The sequence below is a fragment of the Mus caroli genome, chromosome 14 (genome assembly GCF_900094665.2).
Source record: "Mus caroli chromosome 14, CAROLI_EIJ_v1.1, whole genome shotgun sequence".
In the NCBI taxonomy this organism is placed as follows: Eukaryota; Metazoa; Chordata; class Mammalia; order Rodentia; family Muridae; genus Mus; species Mus caroli.
The window spans coordinates 23183561-23193524 of NC_034583.1; the positions used below are offsets into that span (position 1 = coordinate 23183561).

Genomic DNA, 9964 nt, shown 5'->3' on the forward strand with positions numbered 1-9964 from the left:
AGGATGTAGTATGTAGATTTGCTATAGACCATCGCTGCGGCAGCGGTGGAGACAGCTAGGTAAGGTGAGATCTGTCTTACTCCAGGGGAACGTTAAGGTACTTGGAGCCCTGTTCTTCATGAACAAGCAAGGGAAAAACTTGTAAAATATAGGACTAGCTAAACCTCACAGAGGTAACCTCGTCTCCCTCTACCCACTGGTGCCTGACATAAGGAAGGCATGCGTGAGCACAGACAGCACAGGGCAGGGGAGTGTGTCCCTTGGGCTGCAGCATTCGTGACCTGGGCCTCAGTGTCTGCGGAAACTCCATAGTGCTGAGCAGCTATGCTGCCAGTGGGAGCTATAGACGTGGCTGAGATTAGCCAGGCTTGTGGCACATGGCTTTACCCCTGCACTTGGAAAGTAAAGACACTCAGATCTCTGTGAGTTCGGAGTCAGCCTAGTCTACATAGCAGAGTCCAGGCCAGAAAGGGCTATAGAGTGAGACCTTGACCCCCCAGCCACCCCCAGAGTGACTGAGACGGCTGCCACCCTGAGACCTAAGGATGAGTATAAGCAGACACACAGTTGGTTTACCACCATGCGTGCAGTGCATCTGACTGAGCATGCGCACCAGCCCTGGGGACCCCTGGGCAGGCTGGAGGAGTTTTAAATGATGAGTAGATTAGAAAGCAAGCCTCAATTTTCTCCAAGTATGTATTCTGGTTATAGGGCTGTATTACATCCTGATAAATGGCCAACATTTGGCAAATGACAAAAAGCCATAAAGCAGAAATTATGCTTATAGGCATTCACAACCACATGGTCTGGCCTCTGATATTAAGTGAAGTTCACATTGGCCAGAGCAGGGAGCCGTGAACCATCAAGTGACTCTGTCCACAGGAAGGGTAGTGAGGCTGTTTGTCCCACCCCTCAAGTAGGAGTTCACATTCCCCAGCTTGGCTGGGCTTTGGGCCCTTAAACCTTCATGCAGGCCATTCAGATCTTCCCGTGGTAAGCAGAGGTCTAAGGCCAGCAGCTGCAGCAGGAGTGAACAAGTTTGTCCTCAGTGTCCCGGCTGCATGGAGGGGTAGAGCGCTCCCCTCTTCATCTTCATGACAGAGGTGGCTCAAGACAGCCCCTCTGAACCTACACTGCCTGTCTGGTCCCTGGGATGACTCCAGTCCCTTTTGAAAGACACTGTGTATGTAAGGTGATTCCAGAACCCTGAGATTCCAGGCGCCGGCTTGGCTTTGATCAGCTTTGGGTCTGGCTGGAAGCCAAGTGAAGGCATTGATTGGGTAGGGGGTGGCAGATTAGGGGTGGTGACTTCAATGCTAGCTTCAACAGGCCAGCACATTTCACTGTGGAAGGGGGGACTTCCCTCAACCCTCCTCTGAGGATGTGGGAGACATGAGGCCTCCCACAGGGGCTGGGTTCGAAGGAGGACACAGCACAGAAGGCACTGGAATCTCAGGCCTTGCCTCTTGACCGCCCCAGATCCTGATCTCAGCTGACGATGAGATGGAGGAGTCTGACGCCGAGGAGGACCTCCGGAGACCTGTGAAAAAGAAGCACCGCTTCGGGCTGCCTGTATGACACATTCCCACGCTGCGGGTGACAGTCCTGGGGCCCAGCCCTGCAGCAACAGCGTCGCTTCCCTCCTCTCTGCCCTACTCTTCTACCTCCGCTCCTCCTGCTGTCTCTGCCCGCTCTCCACCCGCCCCAGACGACTGTGACTTAAAAGAGGGAAGAGGACCCATGCCCGAGGGGGCTGTGGGCAGCTGGAGTGCCCGCTCAGTTGCACTACAAACACTGACCAAATATGCAAGCGAAGAGCTTTGTTTGTTTGTTGTTGTCCCTTAGGGGTTCTGTGAGAGCCCCTGTCCTGTCTGACCAGGTGGCATGGTGGAAGGAAACAGCACACAGACTGTTGCGGGTCCTGGAGCTGAGGCTGCCGGCCTTGTGGACAAGCGCTGTGCTTGAGGTTAGCAGTTGCTGGTTGATCCAAGTTGGAACAGGAATGCTTTCTTAACTCAAAATGGCTTTTGTAACTCTTTATTTCTAAAGCCAGTTTTATGAGCTGTGACAGTGTTACTGTTTTTTGAGTATGTGTTCATTTCCTACAAAGTATCTATGGGTCTAATGGGCAAACAGATTTTTAAGTCTTCCGTATACTGTTTGACTTTTATATTTTTAAGTTATATTTTCATACTATTGTATTTAAAACTCTTTTTAATCCCCAAAGACATGGATTTGTTCGCCTTTCATGGGGTATGAGCTGGGAGGAGGTAGGTAAAAATGAGGAGTTTTGGAGCCAGGAATATTGTTAAGTAACATTGATGGTGAGATAAACAGTCCTGGTGGGAAGGTAGAGAGATAGTGCTTATCTGTGCTCACAGATCCATAGTTAAGGTCAGAACCTGCACAGGAGGCAGCTGCTGAGGTAGATCTGTGTGTCCAGTGTGGGGACAGACAGAGTCCTGCCAGGGCATACAAGCTGCCGTGTTGGAGGCAATGGTTAAACTTCACTCGGGAGTTAGACGTTTGTGTCCAGAGGACTCAAGACCGCCTACGGCTACTCCTGTTGGTTTCCTGCCTCTCTCAGTCTCTAAATTGCAAGTGTTAGAATGACCCCAGCCTTGACTGCCGGTATAGCAGCTTGCAGAGCCAACCTTTGCCCTGGTCTGTCACCAGCTGCCACCTGCTTGCTTGCTTAGCTGTTTGGAGAACTCTTCCTGGCCGGAAGAGCCTATCATTGATGCCCTACAAAGTTGTGAAGTAACTGCAGCAGAGCAGACACTGATGTGAGCCGTGTTTGAATGTGTAGGTTGTATGAGGCATTTCTAACTGGCTCCTCTCTGCTGGCCACACCCACTCCTCAGCCAGGCTGTGGTTTACCTGTGGGCCAGCCTGGCCTGGCACTGTCCCTGCTGTGGGAGCAGCAGGGCAGGACTGTCTGATGGCCTGTCAGTGGTAAGGAGCACAAGAACACCCACCGCCTCACGGGCTGAGGCCTTAGGTGGGACAAGCACAGAGGACAGCTCTCCTCAGAACCCCTCAGCCTAGGGCAGAGTGCGCTTTGCATAAGCATACAGCCTCTAAATATGCTTGTGGCCCGTGACCCTAGCCCTTGCCCAGGACACCTGGGCTGTCTTCTGCCACTTGAAACCTTCCTTGTCACAGACAGAAGGCTATGCTCTGGGTGGCCCTCTCAGCTCACTGTCTAGCGCAAGTCACTGAGAAGAGTGAGTCTGCTGTGGGAGGCCATGACCTGGAACGAGTCCACCAGGCCCTGCCTTGGTCCCGGCTCCCATTTTCTTCCATCCTTCAGCGGTGGTCATTCTCTCCCCTTCTCTAGTGAGCTTCCACTGAGCTCGAACTCCTGGTGAGCTGGTCAGCTCCCGGGTGTTGCTCACGTCATCCTCACGTCCCCTTCCCGTTTGCTGTGCTTTAGCTGGCCTTTGCTGGGCACACTCCTGCCATCCCTCTGGAGCTCAGAGCTGAAACCTCATTTTCAGACTCAAGCTCCTGGAGTTTCCAAGCTAGGCACAGAGGTGGGGAAAACGCTGTTAAGGACGGAAGGATGGCAACTCCTGGGCTGTAAGCACATACAATTCCGCGTCCCTCGGGAGAGCCTCCGGTGGCCGACAAGGCCTTTCTGTCGCTGTGGTGCACTGTCTCACTGGAGTGGATGTAGAGGGTTCTGGTCAGGACTTCTTCTGAGCTGTCCCCCCTCCCCGGAACGAGTGTCCGCATCACTTGTTCCAAGTTGCCTTATGAGGTGGGACCCTTTACTGGCTGATTGCGGGCAACACCGAGCTAGAAAAACAAAAAAAAAAAAAACAAGAAGTGGAATGCTGACCTAGCTGTGGTGTGCTGTCAATCTGATTTGTCCAAATAGGTACCTTGGCCAAGCTGCACTTGGTAGAAGCTTACCAGCCAAGGTGATGCATAAGAGTTTTTTGTTTTTTGTTTTTTGGGTTTTTTTTTTTGGGGGGGGGGGGTTGTAACTAACAGAAATAAACCAATGAGAGAGAGCTGACACCTAACTCAGAGACATGGTGGTTGCTTTATTGTTTCCTTTGCCTGTTGGTGGGAGTTTGGGAAAGGCAGGGGTGAATGGTGAGCTCCTGTGTGGCACGAGACTCTGTGCCCCTCAGCCCTGGCGCATGTTGGGAGCAACCTCCTGCCTCAGATGTTAAACTGTGAACTCCCGAGCACCAAAGGAGTCGTGGGTTCATGTCACCTCTCCTGCCTCCTTTCTTGGGGAAAACAAAAAGATTCAAATTCAAGTTGTAACTTCTCTTTGGCAGTATAGGCCTGCTGGCTACAGCTCAGGATGCACATCTGAAAGGTGCCCCAAGACCTAGAAGGAGCAGATCCAGGCGGTCCCTCCTGCCAGGCAGCAAACCTTATAGAACGTAACCTAGTCTAGTTTTGTTGTTGTTTTTTTTTTTAAGACAGTTTTACTGTGTGGTCCTGGCTGTCCTGAACCTAGCTCTTTGGATCAGGTTGGGCTCATACCCAAAGATCTGCTTGCATCTGCCTCCCAAGTGCTGAGATTAAAGGTGTTTGCCACCTCACCTCCCGACCCCCGAAGTGAGCTAGCTCTTAAATGAAGATTCCCACAACTTTCGATGGGAGACGTGTTCGTAGTGCGGGGCCTGTGGTCAGCCTTGCTTTGAACACCCTGAGTCCTGAGTGGGTGAGTGGATTGGTTGGTGGACTGGTTACCTGGTTTAGTTCTAAATTTTTCTTTTCCTGGGTTTACTTAGAAGTCAGACCTATGACTGACTGCAGCTGCCAATCAAGGCTGTGTAAGCAGTCATGAGTCACAGAAACCATCCCACCTCAGCTGCCAGTGACATTTAAGCATGATGTCATGCATGGGTCACAAAACCACATTTTTTAGATGAAAGAGAAGATGGTGTACTTCCATTGTAAACTGGTTTACAGTAAATTTTCACATCTTATTACAAAAAAAGAAGAAAAAGGAGGAAAAAACCCAGCACTTGTGTGGTCGTTGGTTCTGTGCCCTGTGCCCTGTAACTCACAACCAACTCAGCGGGTTAATGAACCTCCTGATGGCTTGGCTGCTGTGGGCTCAGAGTCTGCAATGGAAGGAGCCTAGCGTGGTCTAGCCATCATCCTGATGAGCCTAGCCCACTTTTCCTCCTGGGTCGGCCTAGTCCTAGTCAGCCAGCTGTGGGTACTCCTCACAAGGCATGGCCTGGCCTCCCCTGGGAATCATGGGTATTGCTCAGGCCCATGCTTATAGACCTGATGGTGCCCACACTGACCTACTGGGAGCCCAGAACAAAGAATGGGATAGAGTTCGAGGCACAACAGCTATGGAATGACATTTAGGATAACTGTTAGTACCTGGTTGAATTTCATCTGCCTGGTGCCTTCAGGGATAAAAATAATGTCCATTGTAGACTGGAGGGAGTGGAGAGAAGTCTAAGACAAACCTCCAACCCACATCTACCACAGCCCACCTCAGCCTTAGGGTCCCTGCATTGCCACCAGTGATCTTTCCATGCAAAGATGAAGATAGTGGGGGCTGCTAAATGATTTTCCAAGGGAGCTCTACTTTTTACTACAGCTTAATAGCTGAAGTGGCATTCACCCCTGTCCTCTAAAGTCCTGCCAGCCAGCTTCCAAGTGTCCATCTTAGGCAGAAGCTCTCTATAGGCCTTTACTAGCAAGCATGGTCTCCTCCCGGGCCTATACTGTACCTTGCTTTGTCTCTTTATTAAACTTGTCCCAGGGTTGGCTAGAGGACCAGGACATCAACAAGACTGTGATATGGCAGCTCCACAGGGTCTCGGCCTTCCTGGCTACTCACTCTGAGTTGGCTGTGCTCACCATGAGGAAGTGCTTCCAAGCAACAGAAAGGAAGTTTCTCCCCTGCTAATGTGCTGGGATGGAAAATCTATTTCCAGTGGAATCCAGGAGTAGAAGAGAAAGCTAAACAAACTTAGAGCATCCACCCTTGTTCAGGGCCCTCCCTCTCCTCAGAGACTTCCCCTCCCACCCCTGCCACTGGGATGGGTTCTTGCAATCAGCCTGGGCAGGCTGTCTCACACATTCCAGGGTTCACATTCATAAACACAGTCTGTGAACAACAGTGCCAGCACCTCCCACCTTCAAGTAAGCAGCTGTCCCCAGAGATGCGGGGTCCCTGCGGCCATCTCCTCTCACCAGGGCAGCTGCCCATCATCGCCAAGAATAAACTCCAGCTAGTCGCTGCGTGGATCTGAATCATCTGAGAGCTTCCAAAGGAGGGGAGTGACTACCCAGGACGCACAAGCAGACTATATAAGTTCCCAAGGGTTAGGCTCCACGCAGATCCTTTCCTGTGGCTACTGCCTGCCAGAGAGTTACCAACAGAGAGCTTGCTTGGCATCTAACATGTCCGAGGTAAGAAGGCCCAGAGGGGACTATCTGGTGCCAAGGAAGTTGTGAGGGCAAGGCTGGGCACTAATTAATAGTGCCTGCTCTGAAGTAAAGGCCAAAGCTAACCACAGACACCGTGGCCCTTCCAGGCTGACCTCTGGACACCCTGGGTCTCACCAGGCTCTGGCGAAAGGCCTTGACACTTCAGGGGTGTGAGAGGGTGGAGGTGGGGAGTGCTTATATGGAACTGTGTGCCTTTGTATGGGGATGAGGGAGCTAGCCTTGCTGGCTTAGTGTGTCCAGATGTGTATACATTTGTAATCTGGAGGAAGGATGAGGGGCGGAGGCTATACCTAAAGATCACAGCTGTCTATCTCCCTGTGAGGGTGTGTCTGCAGGCCTGCCTTTCCCCCGGGAGCTCAGCCCAGGCTGAGTGAGGGAATCCTTGCACCTGCCTGCAGGGCTTAAGAAAGAATCAGGCGTTAGCCTCCCAGGCGCCCGCCCGGGTGGTGGGAAAGGGTGAGCACTAAGTCTGTCTTTCCCGGCTCTACTGGGCAAGAACAGCAAGGTCATCCTTGCTCCTTTCTCCATGGCTGTCTACCCTGATCCCTCCCCAAACACAGTAAACATCAATGGTTTTGTTTTAGGAAAAGGAGGGTGGGGCAGTCTGTACGAACTTCACCAACTCTGTGAACAGATCTTAGAATTCCTGAGATTCCCTGGGGCTCCTCAGTCTCGAAGTTCATCTTTTTGCTGTCCGCCCTTGTGTCCAGTCCTGAACTCGGCCTGACAAACAGGCCAGTGTGAGGGTGCAGTGGTCACCACCCCCAGGAGTTCCCTCCCTGTCTGTGGGGAAAGGTCAGATGTCCAAGTCAGGCTAAGAAGGCAGGGAGGTGGTGGGGACTTGCAGTTGGGAGAGGAGTGAGCTTTGAATCGGCTTAATTTGGAAACCTGGGAAGGAGGAACCCCCGCCAAAGTTGAGGGGGGGTCTTCATCTCAAGGCATTGAATTGTAAGGCTCTCGACTTTCCAAGGCTGGCACTCCTGAAGGCCCCATCAAGAAGAAGCGCCCCCCTGTGAAGGAAGAAGACCTGAAGGGGGCCCGAGGGAACCTGGCCAAGAACCAGGACATCAAGTCTAAGACATACCAGGTCATGCGGGACTACGGTGAGTGTCCCCAGGGACGTGTGGTAGAATTGGAGACACAAGCATCCCCTTGGTGGTAGCTAAGAGGTGTTGAGGGTTTCTGGGCATAGGAGGGGCTGCACGCAACATAGGGAGCCCTGCCCCTGAGACCAGTTTAGGCCCCTGATGTCACCTCCTCCATCTCTTGCCTACAGAGCAAGCCGGCTCAGCTGCCCCATCAGTATTCAGCCGCAACCGCACAGGCACCGAGACAGTCTTTGAGAAGCCCAAAGAGGGACCAGCCAAGAGCGTGTTTGGCTGAGACGTGCACATTGCACCATCCACCTGGACACAGGAGCCTCCCCACGAACTTTTTTTTTTTTTTTTTTGTAATGCTGGAAGATGCTTTTGCTCTGCTGTCTCTTGAACCATCATGACTCCCACAACCCTAGCCCTTGGAAACACCAATAAAGAGTATGCCCAATGTCCCCAGCCTTGGGACGTTGCCATGGCCGCTACCTGCAGAAGAGAGGGAAGTGTGGGGACATAGCATATCTGGTGCCCTTCCTGGACTCTGAGGTGGGCCAGGGATGTTCTCAGAACCACTGAGGTGTTCCAGGCAGAGCCTTAGCCGCGGAGTCCTGGCGCGGACTTCCTGATGGATGTAGAAGACAGTTCTTCCTAAATCTGTTTTAGGCTGGGAAGATGGTGCCATAGCTAAGAGCATTTGCCGTTTCTTTAGAGGACTCTGGTTCAGTCCCCAAATATCCACATGGTAGCTCATAACCATTGAACTCTGCCACCCTCTTCTGGCCTCTGCGGGCATTGCATTATGTATGGTATACCTGTAAGTCAAAATACTCACGTACCTAAAATAAAAAATGAAATGGAAAAGTAACCTTCGGTTTCCCATCATGCACAGCAGGAGAGTTGAGTTCATGTCTATGGCATAAAGCAGGTTTCAGTAACAGAGAGACCTTGTTGGAGGCCGAGCTCCCTCTGCCTGCCTCAGAAGGTGCTGCAGTGTTTCCAGGGTCCTCCAAGCCCATTATCCTTACACCTTTGCCAATGGTGTCTCTGGACTGTATGTCTCCATCTCAAAGCCCAAACTAGGTGTGGCTCCTCTGGCCAGTGGCCGTGAGTTTCCAGGACTCCCCAGCAACCATGTCCTGCCCCCCAGCATGGTGGCCGGGTATGAGAACACCAGGTTCCTAGCTGTGTGCCATCTGTCTCTTGAGACCTGTGTCCTATGTCTGCTGTGTCAGGTTGAGGAAGCTAAAAGCTTGCCCAGTTAGAATGGCAAGAACCCAGGCAGGCCAATAATGGCTCCTGAGAGCAGACCTATAGGGCCTGGCTCATGGATGACTCCCCTGGGAAGCTCCTGTGACCCCTGGGCAGGTAGCTCTGGCTCCAGGCTGGGCCTATCCTCTGGGTTCCAGAGGAGCAGATGTCTTGTGGGGACAGAGCCAGCACTTGCTCATTGGACCTCTTAATAATGTCCTTCCCAGCAGAACTGTGTACCTTCCAACCCCACTCCCATCCAGAGCCTGGAGGGTGAACAGACACACAGGAGTGTGGCCTCTGACCATAGCCTTGCAAGGGAAGGCAGGGTTTTCATAGAAGCAACAGAAATTTCCTCAAAGTCTCCGATGCCCTGTCCTAGGGACAGATGCCACCAGCCTTGAGGTAAACCACACTGATGATAGACAACACACCAGCAGCTGGCCACACTTCTGGGTCCGTAGACTCAGGAGTGGACTTTCCAGGGCCACCAGGGGACATCAACTCCAGCTGCATCAAGTACTCAATATTTGTTCGCTTTATTACAGTGTCTGTTATTTAAAAAAAAAAAAAAAGTACTTAGTGGGTGAGGGTAAGGTGTCCCCCACCTCCACCTCATCCTTTGAAAGTTACAGCAGGCAGGAGAAATGGCCCTGGACTCATGAGAGAGGGAGGGAGAGCTTGCTCTGCCCTCACTGGCTACAACACTCCAGAGATCAGACCCTGCACCTCTCCTGAGCACTGCAGTACAGCTGACCCTGGAGTGGGGGTGGGTCGCAGGTGAGCAAGCCAAGAGGGTGTGAGCATGGGAGCCCTGCCACTTGTCTGCCATGTGGTGGCATGGGCAAGGGGGAGATGCCACCCCTTGACCCTTCCCACCTATGGCAGGCGGGAGAGTTGGTCCCAAGGTCATGGGAGCTAGAGAACTAGCCTTGTGCCTCATCTACTGCAGCATTTGGGAGACCAGGCCCTGCCCCTCGCCTGCACACCGCAGAAGAGCTGGCTCTGCTGGAGAGCATGAGACCAGGAGTGCTGACTCTGCCCTTGCTGGCTGCGGCATTAGGTGAGCTAGCCCGGGCAGTTCTGGAGAGCTGACTCTGCCCTTGCTGGCTGCGGCATTAGGTGAGCTAGCCCGGGCAGTGCTGGAGAGCTGACTCTGCCCTTGCTGGCTGCGGCAT

At 52.6% G+C, this 9964-nt stretch overlaps 2 protein-coding genes across 2 annotated transcripts in view; both read left to right on the forward strand.

Moving 5' to 3' along the window:
* Stimate (STIM activating enhancer) overlaps positions 1–4031 on the forward strand; it is a 50496-nt gene extending 46465 nt beyond the window's left edge. Inside the window, exon 8 of the mRNA XM_021182446.2 lies at positions 1480–4031. Coding sequence (XP_021038105.1) covers positions 1480–1578 — 99 coding nt within the window. The 3' untranslated portion in view covers positions 1579–4031. The remainder of the gene's footprint in view (positions 1–1479) is intronic.
* A 1373-nt stretch (positions 4032–5404) lies between these two features.
* Mustn1 (musculoskeletal, embryonic nuclear protein 1) lies at positions 5405–8403 on the forward strand. Its single transcript, XM_021182447.2, has 3 exons — positions 5405–6405; positions 7415–7547; positions 7721–8403. Exons 1-3 carry the CDS (start codon positions 6397–6399, stop codon positions 7825–7827), a joined length of 249 nt encoding a protein of 82 aa, XP_021038106.1. The 5' UTR covers positions 5405–6396; the 3' UTR covers positions 7828–8403.
* The last annotated feature ends 1561 nt before the right edge of the window (positions 8404–9964 follow it).